Here is an 18,098-nt window from a genome sequence, read left to right as displayed (position 1 = left end):
TAATAGCTAAATTCTGCATATATCATTAGCACTAAGCTTCAGGTATATCACAGGTGAGCAGGACAAGAAACCTAAGTGTTTTAAAGGGAAGGTGCATCCTGAATGCCTGACTCACAGACTATAGGACTTTGAAGTCAGGAATGCCCTGTGTATGGGGAAAGGGAATTTGGAATAAGAGTCTGTTAAAGTATTTAACTGAATTACATTGTGTCATATATGATCTCTTTTCCCAAGTTAATTCTACTTAGTATTAAAGTACAATTAAACCAAAACCCACTGCCGTCGAGTCGATTCCAACTCATAGCAACCCTATAGAACAGAGCAGAACTGCTCCACAGAGTTTCCAAGGACTGCCTGGCGGATTCAAACTGCTGAAATCTTGGTTAGCAGCCGTAGCACTTAACCACTATGCCACCAGGGTTTCCAAAGTACAATTAGGAAGCAGAAAATAGTCAAAATGACTACCAAGCTGCTATAGCTTACCAAAACAACAAAAATAAAATCAAGTGAGATGTAAAAGATGATTAAACAAAATGCACAGTGTACAAACAGTACTGTTAGCCATGTGCATGGCTAGGAAGCAGCTGGGAAGAATACAGAAAAAATCTGAGGCAGCAGATCCTGCAGAAGAGACGTGCCACGAGACAGCCCAGACTCGTTTCTTAGATGATGCGTTAAAGAATTAAATTCTAAAACGGTAGGGAAAGAAAATGAGAGGAATATTCGCAGAAAAGAAGACTAAAATGGAAATCATTCACAACAGGATGGAAGAATCAGAAAACAGCAAATATTAGGAACCAGAAGAATAAATGACAAAAAAGGAAAAAAGATTCCTAAATCAAGCAATTAACCACAATTATTCAGAGAACATAAATTCATAAAGGATAAAATTCAAAGCAAAACAGAAAAAATTCTAAGTATTCTCAGAACAGGTACACATAGACACCTACCTGTGAAAGCCTTAAAGCACTTGAAAAGAACCAAAGATCATTTTAGCTATCTACATAAGCTTTTCACATGGAGAGATCACTTGTGTGTTTGTGTTTGGGACGGTGGTGGGGGTGGGGGGTTGCAGGACACAGAGTTGAGCATGAGCAGGAAGGCCACAGGCAGAGTAATGAAACAGCTTTCTTCCACCCTGCCCCACCCTGTCCCAACTGAGCCCTTCATCCTCAGGGATGAAAACTAACCAGTGTAAGCCTGCATTTCTCTTTTCTTTTTCTAAAAAGTTATATACAGGTTTATCAAGACAGTATGAATTAGGAAGAGAAGAGTCTTGACTAAAATTTTTATCATAATGTCAAGAAACAGAACACCCCAAGAAACCAACACCCCAGAGGCTTCCTTTGTCCCCTTCCCCAGGTAATCATTCTACTACTGGACTTCCACTGCAGACAAGTTTTGCCTGTTTTTTGATCTTTATTTACAGGTAACAATACAGGGCAATGGTTCTCAAGCTTTTTGACTCAGGACCTCTTTACGCTCTTAAAAGTTATTGAGGAAGTCAAAGAGTGTTTGTCCACATAGGCTGTATCTATTGATATTTACCATATTACAAATTAAAACAGAAAATTATAAAACACAAGAATTCACAAACACATACATTAGCTGTCAGAGGGATGACTCATCACTGTCATGTACTGTAGTGTGCCAGTTACCAATTTATTGCCTCTCAGTTCCAAATCCATCCTTAATTACCTGCTCTGTGATAATGGAACTGGACCCCATAGGCATTTCTCCTTTGCAGGTGGCACAATGTTTAAACTGTCAGTAAAGGGTGATGGAGGGGCGCTGCAGGAGGAAGAAATTTACCTCCCTGGTTCTGATGTGCTTCTATTTGTTTCCTTCTTGCTCCTATCGCATGGCTTCCAGTGGAGTATGGGTGGTGGCGCTCAAAGGCATTCATCCTCACTGAGATTCAGGAGCAGACTTACAGGCTGATTTTCAGTGGACCTTGCAGGCACCCCAATGGCTAGCTTCCTAGCTTTGGCTGTCTGCCAAACCACTCCTCTGGGGTGGTCTGGTTTGCCAGTTACAGTCCTGATTTCCTGTTTGTCAGTCCTGGCCACAATGGCTGGCCTACTAGTCTCCACCCCACCCCAGAGGGTACCCCAGGTGTAGCCAGGAGCAACGAGCAGACCTGTCCACCATCCAGCTACAATCAGACCTTCTCCAATGAGGTCTAAATCTCAGCCTTAAGAGGAAACTACCTTCCGGTTTTACCTTTCTTGGTACTCTCCTTCAACCCCAGGTTGTCCTTCAGAATTGTCTTTTACCCTTTATAGTTAATTCCATTACAGTTAATAATTATTTATATTAAACTTTCCCTGTTCAAATTATTGTGATTTCTATCTCCTGACTGGACCCTGATCCATGTAGCCTCTCGAACTCCATTGTACACTTAAGAATGAGAACAAAAATGAACAAATAATGTTCTTTGTATTATGAAAATGGTTTTGATCATACAGGCTCCCTGAAAAGGGCTCAAGGACCCCCCAGAAGTCCTAAGATCACACTTTGAGAACCACTGATATGCAATTTATTTTTTTGTTTGAATTTTTTCATTGGACATTATGTTTGCAGAACACTCATGTTATGTGCAACAGTTTGTTCGTTTTTATTATATAATATCTCATTACATGAGTCTACCATAATTTTTCCATTCTACTATTAATGGACACTAGAGTACTTTTCAGTTTGGGCTGTTATGAATTGTGATAATGTCTTTGGGTTACTGTATGTACACATTTATGCATTGTTGGGCAACAGAGTGTGGACAAGTTCAGCTTTAGTGAGTACTGTGAAATAGTTTTCCAAAGAGGCTGTAACAATTTACGCTCAAACCAGCAGTGTATGAGAGTTCCAGCAGCTCCATACACTCACCAACACTTGGTATTGTCATTTTTTTTTAAACTGGTGTTGGGTATGTGTGTATATAGTTCTATGAGATTTAACCCATGCACAGAGTTACGTAACTACGACCACAATCAGGAAACAAAACATTTCCATCATCTCAAAGAACTCTCTTGTGCTAACCTTCTACAGTCACACACCTAACCCCTGGTAACCCCTGATCCCCATCATTACAGCTTTGTCTTTTCATAAATGTCATCTAAACGGGACCATACAGTGCATAACCTTTGAGGCTGGTTTCTTTCTTTCATTCAGTATAATATCTTTGAGATTCACTCAAGTTGTTGCATGTATCAAAAAGCACAGGAAAAGGCTGGGAATCAACCCACAAATGAAGAAAAAACAGCAGCAGCAACAGAAACCTCCTTCTCTAAAACAGTCTGCAAAGCACTATCCCAAAACACAGGAAAAAAATTAAACACTAAAAATGACAGGAAAAAAAACCAACTGGAACATAAAATTAATTCAGGTAAATTAAATTTTACGGAACCACCTAATGAAGACATTAAATAAGTATTTTAGTATGCCTAATGAGATAAATTAAGAACTTCAATTTTGAAGAAGAAATTTAAACAAAAACAGCCAGAAACAAGGACAAGGGGCACTGAATTTACGTAAGTCCTTCCAGATCATGCCGTGGATTTGTGGTCAGAGTTAAGCTTTACCAGGTGCAATATCAAGTCATCTCTAACTCACGGCAACCTCATGTGTGTCAGAGTAGAACTATGCTCTATAGAGTTTTCAATGGCTGATCTTTTGGAAGCAGATTGCCAAGCCTTCCTTCTAAGCTGCCTCTGGGTGGACTGTAATTTCCAGCCTTTTGGCTAGCAGCTGAGTACATTAACTGCATGCCCTACCCAGGGATTCCCTTACTATGATACTCCTCTCAAACTTTCCCATCAACATACAAATACACTGTACTATATACTGTCTTAAAAAAAGAAAGTCTCCCTGATTACATGATCTCCATGGTTAACACCCACATTTGCCTTCTTCCCTTTATAGTGGAAACCCCGGTGGCATAGTGGTTAAGTGTTACGGCTGCTAACCAAAGGGTCAGCAGTTCGAATCTGCCAGGCACCCCTCGGAAACTCTATGGGGCAGTTCTACTCTGTCCTATAGGGTCGCTATGAGTCGGAATCAACCCGACGGCACTGAGCATGTATCTATGTCCCTTTATGGTAACACACTCCAAAAGCTGTCTAGGCTTGCTGTCTCCACTGCTTTACCTCCCACTCTTTTTAGAAACTGATTTTATTATGAAATATAACAAAAATACAGAGAAGAACACAAAACATAAGAGCTCAGTGAATTATCACAAACACACACCAATGTAACCACCACTCAGGTCAGGAAATAGAACACTGCCAGCACCTCACAAGACCCCTTTGCTCCTGCTACCAATTATTACTGTCACACTCCTGCTCAAAGGTGACCTATCACCATCCTAATACTTAGCATTATAGTTTTGTTTTGCCTATTTTTAACCTTTCCAGAAACAGCATGATTCTGTATATATTTTTGTGTGTGAATTATTTTGCTCAATATCATGTTGGTGAGATTTATCTGTACTGTGGCATGTAGTTTTTGTTCATTTTCATAGCTGTATTCTATCGTTCCAGGATGAGAAACCAGACAACTGAAATATGTAATAATGATGGACACAATGACCCAAGATGCACACCGTGGGTCAAATTTCACACCTTTATCCTACAAGCACACAATTTACCTGACTTCAAGGATTTCAGTACAGAAAGCATCCAGATCTACAGGAAAGCCTACCAATCTAGAGGAAAGAGGAAACGGGAACACGAACAACAATGTCACAACAACCTTGTTTATAATATTAGAAAAGTACAAACAACTCAAACGTTCGTCCATGTGTAAATGAACTACGGTATATTCACAGAGCAAACCACTACAGTGCAATGCAAAAGAATAAGCTTATGATATATGCAACAATATGGATCTCAAAGACACAAAAATCTACATACTATATGCGTTCATCTATAAAAAGTTGGAAATAAAACTAATCCATATTTAGAGAGGCTAGGATAATGGTTTCCTCTGGGGCAAGAGCACTGACTGGAAAAGAGCATAAGGGAACTTTCAGGAGTGCTGAAATTGTTCCGTATCTCGATCTGAATGATGGTTATACAGGTGTACACATACACAAAGATTCAGCAAGCTGTACACTTATGACTGTTGTATTTTACCATGTTTTAAGTTATACTTCCATTTACAAGAAAGATTTTTTTTTTAAGTTGAGCATATGAATGTTTTAATAATCATTAATTCAAAACACCCCTAGTAATCCATTTGTTAAGATAAACAATGATTTTCCAAAGCCTGAAATACAGAGTCCTAAATGATAGGGTCGCTATGAATCGGTTTGGTTTAATGATCAGGAGTAACCTGAGGTATTATTTCATCAGTATTATGTTTTAAGTGGGGTAAGCAGTAACTTAGTGATATAACACTGACTTTAAGAACAATCAGCATGAAAGGGCAATTTATTGGGAATTCAGAACACATTTTCATTCAAATTAAATACTATCAGGACCACACTAGGTACTTACCCTTCTAACCTAACATCTGGTAAAGATCTGTTGAGTGCAATCATCTCACTCGCCATTAAATTGAACTGATTGATTTTAAACATCTCTTTCATCTTTTCTTGATCCTCTTTAGGAATGACGACTGGTTTCCCCATTTCTCCAGGACCTTCATGAGGCTTTTGTACTGGCTCTAGAACTAAGAATAAGGAGGAAACTTAACTAACATCAACTTTACAGCAATTGATTCATGTTTCTGTTTAATAACCTCTGAGTTTAATGTGTGCCTTCAACAACCGGAGCCATCTCTGAACCCCTCCTCTTCTAGTTCAAGACACCTCTCCACACCAAAATCCTGACTCAGGACCACCTCACCTTTCACCACTCACCTGAATCACTGCAGAATGTCCTCATTCTCATCTCAAATACTACTAACACGTTAACCTTCCTAAAACACAGCCTTTATCAGCTTATTCCTATCGTCTCCCAGAGTCCAACCTCTTTAACATGGATTTAACCTAACTTTCCAAGCCTGGCACCTGCTGGAACTCCCTCTACTACCTCCCAGTGATTCATCCTTTAGTCAAACAGCCACTCACGACTTAGCTCCAAATGTGCCTCCCGCTGTCCTGCTTCGGTGCCTTTGTTCACATGGCTCCTCTCCCTTGAGGTCTCCCTCCCCACTCCTATCTCTCTTACCCCTACTTGTCTTTCAAGGCAAAATTAAATAAAGCTTCTCTTGCCTGCAGCTTTTCTGAATCTTTTTAGAGTGATCATTTACTGATCTTGACAACCTTATCATTCCAGTTAGGGCTCTTATTTCTCCATTCATTTGCAACCTCTTATTATAATAATTGCTAAACCCGTCTTATCCTCCTCCTTCCCTCGAGATTACCACCCTTCTTTTGCTCTGAGGTGTTTGCTTGGTTTGTGTACCTTCTGTGGAGTTAAGCATAATGCCTTACAGGAGTTCTGTAAGTATATGCTGAACTGATAAGGAAGTCAAATGATATTCAAAATACGCCAAAATGAAAACCCTACACTTGATAACAGTGGACAGACACTGTAATGATTTTTATGCAAGGCATGGCCTCATGAAAGACAATTCTAATCAGAATTTGTTAACACTTGAAATGTCATATAAAGATTAATATTCCAGATCAGCATTTCCCAATCCTTGAACTTGGTTACACGCTTTTGTAATGTTAACAAGGATTTCAAGAGAAACAGGTTCTGGGATATATTAAATTTGGAAAATGCTGTGTTTATAAACCTCTCCTCTAAAACGGGATAGGTAAAGAATGGGAAAAGGCCAAGAACGGAATGAAAATATCTGTTTTGCACATTGTTAATTTTAAAAGCTAAACATTCAGTAGTTTTGTTTTTTAGGCATCCTCAAAAATCTCTTTGCACAAAAATGGCAACATAAAAACAGCAGAAAAACCATCTCTCAGCCGGGCATCATCTGCCCAAGAGTAACACTAGCTGATAAGGCTAACCTGTAGATCGTTCCAGATGGTGATATAAAGCTACTATCATTATGAGAGCCGCTTTGCAATAAAAATTACAAAAATTTAGGGCGAGAATATAAAATTATTCGTTGTGCCTTTAATGAATCTGTCCAGAAATATAAAAATCTATTTTAGAGAACTATGAAGAACAACAGTGTGTAATAATTTCCCCTGTTCTCAGAATAAACTGTAATTTTAGGAGAGACATTAAAATGTTAGGATTAAATAACAAGAAATTATAGGAAACTCAAGTAATACCATTTCTATAAACAGTATCTTACCTCATGTTTATCAAGCAAGTAAGCTCTTTAAATATGAGTTGGCAGAATAAAACAAAACAAAACAAGAAAAAGAACCTCAATGCCAAGAGTAATAAAACCTACAAGTACATGCAGATAATTTCTAAGAAACAAATCAACTTTAACTGATAAGGGAGTGTTCTAAAGTACTTTGTAAGAACAAACACACTTTATTATATACCTCAGTTAAACTTTACTTACATGAGAATGTAAAACTGTCACCTTTTAGAACACTTCGTTACCAGGTTCACTCTGAAAGCCCCCAAATAATATACCAACTACGCAACACACTTTGAATGTACTTTAATAAATCAAATTTCTAATTCATATTTTTTTCATGGAAGTAGAATAAAGAGGCATGTAGTTTTATGAAACTGTATGGGGCTGTTGTACTCATCCTGTAGGGTCACTATAAGTCAGAACTGACTCAATGCAGCGGGTTTGGTTTTTTTTTTTAAATGGTTATGACTCCCTTTTAGGAAAAAATACTAATAAAAAGTTAAAATAATTTTTTCCAAACGGTTTTATTACACAATTATCATCTTTACTGTCTTTATATACTATATTTCATCTATTCTAAAATATTTTTTCCCATATTTTAACATCTCTGATATTAGGATGTGGTTTATAATGGTAACTGGAATGTTTTTTTCATCTCAGTGGTATATAAAATAAGTATTCTATAAACAAAGGTGTGCGAGATGCAATGAAATGCAATATATTGCCTGATTTTTTTAACATTGAAATATTATATGTAACTTAATTACTGGTAACACTTTGCTACTTCAACACCCTTGTTAGCTTCAACCCTCATTCTAATCTCGTGATCACTGTGTTTGTAATGTGCCCAGTATGTAAAACTCTACTACTTTAAAAAACAGTAATAAAGAGATTCCGAAAGCCTTTACTAGTAATATCTTCAAATTCTTAATCACCAGAAATTTCTTCTACATACTATGTTCTCCAAAGTCTCCTAGTGTTTGGCAGTTGAAATAATTCAGCATAAGCACATGGAAACTTGAATCACCAACATGACAGTGATCAGAAAATCGAGTACAGTGCTAGTATGAATGACTAATTTCTACTTGAAATTGTATCTGCAAAATATTTAATACTGCGTACAACATACAAATCCATAAACTGGATAAAGGAACTCACTCTGCAAAGTATGGTAAGAATATTCCCAGGCCATAACTCAAACACTAACCCTGTTTTCTCAAGGGAAGCCCAATATAATTTTCTAGCCACAGAAGAATTTTGCTATTCTCAGATAGCCTGGGGTATAAAATACAAGTATAAAACTATGAGAGAACTGTTCAGGAAAACAAAACAAAACAAACCCTTCTGTCATCAGCAAAGACTGGCCCATGTAATGCACAGTAGACAAGTAACAACATAAGAATCCTAGAAAACTGATAAGTATATCAACAACAATCTTGTAAGAGGCCTTAAGCATGATCCTAAGGATAATGGATCTGTTTAAACCTAGAATATTTTTATTCATAACAAGAAGGAAAGAATTTGGTAAAATTTACCAAATCACACTCTAAAGCAATTCAAAGAATATTCAGAAATAAGATTCTTACAATACTCAATTATTCTGACTGTCATACCTGCTCATTGTTTTCTTTTTTTGCCTTTTTGTTTTCAAATACAACAGAATGGGAAAGATCCTGGAGGCCCTATGCTTCTCAAGAGATGAGAACTTTACCAGCCTTCTTCTGGGTTGCAGAAACCCCAAAACACAAACAAACAACAACAAAAAACCAAACTAGTTGTCGTTGATTACGACTCACAGCAACCCTATAGGACAGAGTAGAACTTCCCCATTGGGATTTCAAGGAGCGGCTGGTGGACTCAAACCGCTAACTCTTTGGCTAGCTGCACTTAAGCACTGCGCCACCAGGGCTCCTGAATGTACTTGCTAATTCCATCAAGAGGGTCCACATTCTTGGAGCCATCACCCTTCCTCCCACCCCCTTTAGTAAAATATCACTTCAGAGGCACCACAGCAATTTGTCACCAGCCCTCTGTTTGGAACCTTAATAACTTAGGGCTCTGATGCCTCTTGGGACCTCTCAGTTTCCACTGCATTTAAACTTCATATCACAGCAGATTTTTCAAACTGTTCTTGCTTAGCATCAGCTATCTCCCACCCCAAATCATTTTTTCTCTTCTCTTCTTTCCCTGCAACCCTTTAAGGCTACATGGAACACAGTTTGAAAATCACTGCTCTAATGCTCCATCTGCAACTCCTCCCCTTGGCTATTTACTGTTCTTCTGGCTTACTGCTCAGCCCTTTTCTCATTTCTCCACTGCTGACCTCCTTCTCAGCCTGACACTCCAGGCCATTTTAAAGCTTCCACAACACGGTTCCAATCTACCAGATTTAAATCCAATCTGGCTCTTTCCCATAGACCAGGAACCTTGCAACCCTTTCCGAGGAACTGCTGATTCTCCTGCTAGAAGGCAGCAGTGCTATCTCATAGCTCTACCTTGTTACTTGCTGACCATTTCTCCTTGTCTTTGTACTTTCTTAAACTCTGTACAAAAGCTACTCCTTTTCTTTGACACTCACACCACTAGTGGTTTTCAAAACTATTAACGCCAGAACCCTCTTCAAAGACAACCTTCTTCTTATACTTTCGATACTATACTATCTCATCTACCGAGAACTTGTTCTCTCAAACATTCCTTCCTTCCCCTATATCTTATGCCTCTCTCTCTCAACATACATAAATAAAACATAGAAGCCTACTTTGGCTCCATTTCCTTCTTTAACCATCGTACTACCTCCTTCCCTTCATGCCAAAGCTTCCTGAAAGAACGGGCAACACATCTCTACTGCTTCACTGGTCCATCAAACCCACGGGCCTCCCTCCACAGCTTACGAGAATCCTCCTGTTTTCAGAAAGATCTTCCTCCAAACAAACGCCACTCCTGGATTTCCACGAACCCACCTTTCAGGTACTTCTTCTACCTCTGACTTCCTGAGATGCCTTCTCTTTCATCACTGACCTTCCAGGATGGGCTCCCAATGCTGGATCTTATCTCATTTAACACTACACATGCCTGTTGCAGTCTCATGTACAGACAAGGCTTAACCTACCACCAGAACATATCCTCCACTGATTGCCTCAACCACTTTCTACGGCTGAATATCTCTGCCAGCACCCCAAAATTCAGTATTTCAAATCATTCACTTCTCATCAAAGCTGCTCCTTCTCTGGGAGCCTCTACCTCATACCAGTTCACTCAACCAGGGAGCCCTGAGAGTCATCTTAGACTCTCTCTCCTCTCTCTCTCTCTCTCTCATTACCTACAGCCAATGGCTCACCAGGTTACGTAAATTTCACTATTTAAGTGTTTCTCATATATTTCATTCCTCTTCACCTCCAGTGTCATTTTAGTGTAGGCCCTGAGAACTTTTTGAAACTTTCACAACAGACTCACAACTGGTCTCTGTTACCTGTCTCATTCCTTTCCAGTTCCATCAGCCACATGACTACCAAAGCTTTTTTCCTTAAAATACAGATTGATCAGGTTACTTGGTCCTTACTCCCTAGGTTAAAGTCCTTCAGTGGCATGCCACCACCTACAGGATGAAGTCCAAAATCCTTAGTACATCTTTATGAAAGCTGCTCTGTGATGTGGCCTCTGACCTCCCAAGCCTCAACCTTGCTCTATCCTCACATTCTCCTATCTATCAACTCTGCTCTCATTTGCTTATCTTTCCGGGCTTTTTTTCCTCAGCTCGGAAGGTCTTCCTCTCCTGCATCAAACCGAACCAACTCCCCCTTACCCTGACAGTCAACTTGGGCATCACTTCCTTCCTGCACTTTCTCAGACTCTCCGAAGCTTTCCTTCCTTTTTGCTCTTGTACACATCTCTCATATGATATTAATTACACTGGTATTTTACTATTATTCTTTCTCTCCCATTAGACTGTGAGTTCCTTGAGGGGAGGAATTTTGTCTTATTTATGTTGTTGTTCAACTGTGTACCACTAGCATCTAGAACACTGTTTGGCACAAAATAATTCACCAAGGGAATCTTTACATGCTACAGGTCTTATTTTTTTCTAATTTCATGCTTTTGCATTTAAAATAGAACACCATGGATTCCCACTATAAATGGAAATGAATTAAGGTTGGGCGAGGGGAAAATAATCTGTTTTATTTGAGAAAAGACTACCCGAGTTTTCTGACTGGCTGCCCTTTGATTAAATGTGCACAGGGAGTAAGAGCTTTAGCAACAATTAAGGAGGCAGAGTTTTGTCACCAACTAAAGTCACTAAACACCAAGCCATAAAGTAAACCAGGAAAGATTACCTAAATTAATAAACTGACTTTGAGTAAAGATTTTCTTAAAACCTAAGTCAAAATTTAAGTTAGGGGTTAGACTAGGTATTACTTGAGTCCAGTACTAGTAACCGAACCTAATTTTAGGGAAATTTCCCTAGAAAAAAAAAAATCTCTTCAAAATTGGTTATATAAGCTTATCCATAAAAATTACAGTAAATAGGCAGAGTTGCCAAAACAAATAAATCATTTTTAGATGATAAATTTTAGTAAGACTGGGTATCCTTCTCATTATATAAGTATAAAAAGTTTACATATGGCTACACACTCAAAAATGATACTGAAAGTATTAATTAGTTGTACATAATCCTTAAAACTAGTAGAATTACTGTATGTCACGTATTTTATAACTAATCAGAAAGCAGAATTACTATCACATGCAGTTGTTTTCATTCGGGTTAAAAACAAAACAAAAAAAGCAGCATTTGTTTGTTTGAATGCAAAGAGCTTAAAACTCAATTTTCCAGGTGTCTCCAGCCAAAACTACCAGTCCTACCTACCTAGGCCCTTTATATCTGTATGTTTCCTTTCTTTTCCATCCCAGATTCTGCAATGATTTTAATGCAGCCCCTATTCTTTCGCCCAATATTTTCAAAAGCCCTCCTTAAAAGTGCTAAGTGGAACTATCTCCAATTCTTTAACTCTCCAGATCACATCTACCCACAATAACTTCTTCCCCTTAAGCCTGAGACGGGAAGGTGGAATAAACCTCTGTTGATAACTAACTGATAATGCTATTTTAACACTCCACTCAGCATTATGGCATTAGACTACTCTTCTTTGGAGCTTTCATAGTTCCAATAATGAGATTCCTTACCTCATTCTGTAACATAAAATAATTTCTAGAAAATTAACTACATTCAACAATGAACACAAAAACGGAATTTAGTAATTCTATGTATGGTATTTTAATACTTTTAGCTGTTAGAAGAACCCACTGCAGAACTGTTGGAAATATGATCATGTATAGGAATCCAAAATTGTTAATCTAAAAAGTCAACACTTTATACAATACAAATTAGTTAATAAACATCTGTGATCTATTTATCCAAATGGTTAGATTATTACAAAATTTCACTCACCATCCCCAGCAGGAAGTCCTCTTTCCTTTTTTTCATCACATTTGTTGCATTCACTGAAGTAAAGCAGCAGGAACATGTCCAAGAGTACCCAAATCAAGGAGGTGGCTAGGACCACCTTGCAATATGCAAATTTTCTCATGGCACTTTAAGTCAAATGCAAAATTTTAAAATATATACATATATATGTATAAATATACAAATATCATGAAAATTATTCCAATTCCGTTTCATCAGAAAACACTTTCATAACCTACAAAGAAAGAAAAAAACATTTACTTAAAAATTCAGAATGTACATTAATCCTAGGATTAATACGTGTATGAAATTGCACTCTGAAGAATAAGACTGTAAATCAGACTTAGAAAAACCCTTGTAAAATATGTAAAAAGTATTAGTATCAAGAATGCACAAATAAATCCTACAAACCAATATACAACGATGCAAGAGAAAAACTGGTAAGGGAAATAAACAGGCCTTCACAAAAAGGAAATCTGACTAGCCAATAAACACTGAAAAAATGCTCGATTCACTACAATAAGAAAAATGCAAATTAAAAGAACAGTGAGATACTATTTCACACCCATCAGATTAACAAAATTTTAAAGGTTTATTATATCTAACTAACCCTAAACCTAACCCTCTGCCAGGAAAATTTCTGGGGGAGGGGGAGTTAGAAACCATGTAATAAAAAGGGACAACATGCATCTGAAAATACTGACCCAGATACAAACAACACCAAAATATATTCCTATAAAATTGTTTGAATTCATAGAAAAAAAATTAAGAAACAACTTGGCACATACTGGCAACATCAGCTCACTTATAAGGGAAATAAAATCATACTGCCGGTAGACTGAGTCAGCAATGCTTTATAACAGAAAAAAACAAAACTAACATATTTAAGATTTCAAGAAAAGAAAATCGGACTCAAGAATTTTATATTCAGCCAAAATAACCTTTAAGTATAAAGGACGCAACTGAACTGTCATAAAAATGCCAGAACTCAGAGATCACTGCTCCTCCCATGAGCTCTGAGGAATCTACTAAAAAATAAGCTTCAGACAATCAAAATGACTGAAGAAAGATTTAAAGGTGAGAATTACAACTATACTTACTTGTTTAAACTATAGCCAAGTGAAAGGTTATGGGAAAGTCTATATGCAATATGTATACGATATACGTCGTATGATCCATGCTCTGACAATACAGATACAGTACAGCTGCAAAATAACGAGGAGAGAATGGAGAAAGCATATGCAAAAAAAAAAAAAAAAAGAACCATTTTCAGTTAACATACTGTTGATGGCAGTGTGGAAATGTTATTCTGAGAATGTTAAGACTGTAATGTGAAATAAAGCAATTCAGTTTATTCTGATTGTTATATTCTAATTATATTATCCCTGGTTATCTTGAGAGCTGAGAATCTTAGCAGAGAAAAAAGAAACAGATACAGATTTAAGATCAGAAGATAATTTGAATCCCAATTCATATACTTATGAAATGCCATTTCCCACTAAAAGATATCAGGACTTTTTAGACAATTTTTAGATTCCAGGTCTGACGCAGAAAATGAGACAAGATGAGTTTGGCTGTCAACATCAAAGCTATCAAAGATGACTAGCGTTGTGTCAAAAATTATCTCAGGAGTCAAACTGAAGAAGCCCCACAGACCAAAGATGGAACAATTTTGAATTAACAGCTTAAGAGAAATTTGTGAGTGTGAAAAATCTATGTCAATATGCTTAAATTGATGAGTTCATAATACTAGTACAAAATAAAAAAGAAGCCAAGTGTTTTTTTAAGGAAGCATTCCAGCTAATCAGGGAAGGAGAAATGACAGAACATCATTTTACAACCTCTGCTGATTTTAAGCAATGACCATGAAAGGCTGCTAACATCATAAAAAGAGAGACCAGTCATTAGGACCTTCTGGGGGAAGTACACAATACCATAACCCATATTGAGGTGGTTGAGGAAGAACACTTGAATTTGGTCAAATCTCTATTTATCTACCAATTTACAGGAAATAAAAAGGACAGCAGAACAGATTAAATGACACCAGAGCAACACAATCAGCAAAATACAGACTGCAGGAAACGCTTCCACCTAGGCCCCCCTGCTTATGTCTGTTCTTCAGTAGTCAAAAATGATCCTGTTGATAAATGCCAGGTCAAGTAAGAACTCTACTCAAAACTTTCCAGAGCTTCACCATCTCACTCAGACTGAAAGCCCAATTACTGTGCCCTACAAGGCTTTACAAGGAGCCCAATGGCACAGTGGTTAAGCGCTCTGCTGCTAAGTGAAAGGTAGGTGGTTCAAACCCACCAGGTGAACCTACTAGCCACGCCACAGGAGAAAGATGTGGCAGTCTACTGCAAAGATTAAAAAAAAGATTGCAGCCTGGGAAATCCTGCGGGGCAGTTCTCCTCTGTCCTGTAGGGTCGCTATGAGTGGCACTCAATTCTGCAGAACTCAACGACAAGGCTTTACATGATTTGGCTGCCTGTTACCCCTCTGATCTCACTATTCATTTGATCCACTCCAGCCTCCTTACTGTTCCCAGAGCACTCAGGAGTACACCGCAAGAAATTAAAAGGCTCATTAAAAAAAAAAAAAAAAATCCCAGTGCCACATTACATCTTAAAGACTAAAAGACTATAAACCAAAAATGTAGGGTCACTATGAGTCAGAATTGACTCAATAGCTCACAAGTAACAACATAAACCAAAACCAAGTGCCCCATGTGTTGCAGAGTAGAGCTATGCTCCATAGGGTTTTCAAGGCTATGTCCTTTTGGACACAGATCACCAGCCCTTTCATCCGAGGCACCTCTGCGTGGGTTTGAACCATCAACTTTTTGGTTAACAGCTAAGTGCTTACATAAAGATGTGGCAATCAAGGCAGTGTAGTATTGGTGAAAAGACAAATGGTAATCACATACATGATCAACATATTGTGAATGGATAGTCTTCAATAATCTGAGAACAATTTGATATCCACAATAAAAGGAAGCTTCACCCATATTTTGTACCATGTGTAAAATTTAACTAAAATTCTGAACTAGATCTAGAATAAAACATAAGATAGAAATCTGTGAGACCATGGGTTAGGAAAAAATTCCTTAGATAAAACACAAAAAATAAAAACCATAAAAAAAAAAATCCTGAAAAATGGACTTCATAATTAAAAGCTTTTGCTCTTCAAAAGACACTGTTAAGAAAAGGAAAAAAGACAAGTCACAGCTTGGGAGAAAATTTACAAATTATACATCTGATAAATCACACTGGTGTCCAGAATATATATAAGAACTCTCAAAACACAATAAGAAAACAAACCACCCAATTAAATGGACAAAAGCCTTGAACCATCCACTAAGAACGCGATGCCTATGGCAAATAAGTATATGAAAAGGTGTTCAGTATCATTAGCCATTAGGGAAGTGCAAATTAAAACCACAAGGAACTACAACTGTGAATGAAATACAATGTAAATAGCTAAAAGAAAAATACCAAATGCTGTCAAGGAACCAGAGCAACTGGAACTCTAATGGAGCCCTAGCGGTGCAGTGGTTAAGAGGTACGGCTGCTAACCAAAAGGTCAGCACCTGGAATCCCCTAAGCTGCTCCTTGCAAACCTTATAGGGCAGTTCTACTCTGTCCTGTAGGGCTGCTATGAGTCAGAATCAACTCAATAGCAGAGGGGTTGGTTTTGGTTTGGACTCTAATAACTTTGCTGGTGGGAATGCAAAGTGGTACAGCCTCTAGAAAACAATCTGGCAGTTTCTTACTACAGGACCCAGCAATCCCATTCCTAGCTATTTACTCTAGAGAAATGAAAACATGCCTGCACGAAGGCTTGCATGCAAATCTAGCAGCTGTATTCATAATCATCAAAATTTGGAAACAACCCATGTCCATCACCTGGTGAATGGATAAACAAACCGTGGTACATCTATCAGTAAAATACTAAGTACCAATAAAAAAGAACTCTTGATACATGCAACAATGTAGATAAACCTCAAAAGCATTATGCTAAGTGAAAGAAGCTGTCATGAAAGGCTACATATTATATACTATCTAATTCCATTTATATGACATTCTGGAAAAGGCAAAACTATACAGACAGAAATCAGAGCAGTGGTTGCCAAGTACTGGGGATGGGGGTAGGGGATTCTATTGCCCTCAAAGGAGTATGAAGAAACATGCAATAATGGGAACATCCTTTATCTTGACTGTGGTGGTAGTTATATGACTGTATGTTTCTTCAAATTTAAAAAACTACACTTAAAAATGTGAATTTTACTGTGTGTAAATTTTGCATGTGAAAGCTGAACAATGAATAAGGAGACTGAAAAAGAATTGATAGATTTGAATTACGGTGTTGGCGAAGAATAGTGGATATACTACGGACTGTCAGAAGAACAAACAAATCTGTCTTGGAAGAAGTACAGCCAAGAATGCTCTTTAGAAGTCAGGATGGTGAGGATAATGTACTTTGGACATGTTATGAAGAGACTAGGCCCTGGAGAAGGACACCATGCTTGGTAAAGTAGGTCAGTGAAAAAGAGGAAGACCCTCAAGGAGATGGGACTGACACAGTGCCTCCAACAATGGGCTCAAACATAGCCAGCAATTGTGGGGATGGCACAGGACCGGGCAGTGTTTCCTTCTGTTGTACACAGGGTCACTATGAGTTGGAATCGACTCAGCTGCACCTAACAACAACAACAAATTCAACTTCAATAAACTTTAAGTAACTAAATACAAAGGGAATACTTCAGAGAAAGAGAACATCAATTTTAGAAGGAGAAAATTTGTGTTTCCTCAAATGACACATACCAGAACTTATCTTAGAATTCACTGAGAGTTCAGCTTGTTTTTCCCAATGACAGTAGATTAAACCTTCCATCTAAAATACATTTATTTTAAATGTTGTGAAATTGGAATTGATGTAAAAATATACTGATCAATTACATCAGTAAATTTCTCTTATCCTACCTGTAGTGTCATATGACAAATTTTTCCAAAGATTGATCACCATTTTCTAGGGCTAGGTATTTTTTCCTATTCCTCACACACCCCTCAATACACAAAATAATTTTGGTGGAGTTTAATTTCTCTGAGTGTCGGCTGGATTTAGTAACTTGCTTCTAACAAACAGAATACAGTGGAAGTGATGGTGTGTGACTTCCAAAACTAAGCCATAAAAGTCACTGTAGCTTCCTCTTACTTTCAGATCGCATACATTGGGGAAGTCAGCTACCGTGTCCTAAGGACACTCAAGCAGCCCTATGGAGAGGTCCACATGGTGAGAAACTGGAGCCTCCTGCCTGCCGACAACCAGCACTATCTTGCCAAGCACGTGAAGGAGCAACCTT

At 37.9% G+C, this 18,098-nt stretch overlaps 1 protein-coding gene across 2 annotated transcripts in view; it reads right to left on the bottom strand.

The window, feature by feature from the left end:
- Positions 1-18,098, bottom strand: part of GALNT1 (polypeptide N-acetylgalactosaminyltransferase 1) — a 104,231-nt gene that overhangs the window by 27,390 nt on the left and 58,743 nt on the right. For both annotated transcript variants that reach the window (XM_049899996.1, XM_049899995.1), the window contains exons 2-3: positions 12,722-12,971; positions 5,493-5,667 (exon numbers count right to left, since the gene is read on the bottom strand). In XM_049899996.1, coding sequence (XP_049755953.1) covers positions 5,493-5,667; positions 12,722-12,860 — 314 coding nt within the window. In that variant the 5' untranslated portion in view covers positions 12,861-12,971. The remainder of the gene's footprint in view (positions 1-5,492; positions 5,668-12,721; positions 12,972-18,098) is intronic.

This window comes from Elephas maximus, chromosome 11 (genome assembly GCF_024166365.1).
Source record: "Elephas maximus indicus isolate mEleMax1 chromosome 11, mEleMax1 primary haplotype, whole genome shotgun sequence".
Lineage (NCBI taxonomy): Eukaryota > Metazoa > Chordata > Mammalia > Proboscidea > Elephantidae > Elephas > Elephas maximus.
Note: the sequence above shows the minus strand (reverse complement) of the source record. Positions and strands in the feature narration are given on the sequence as shown.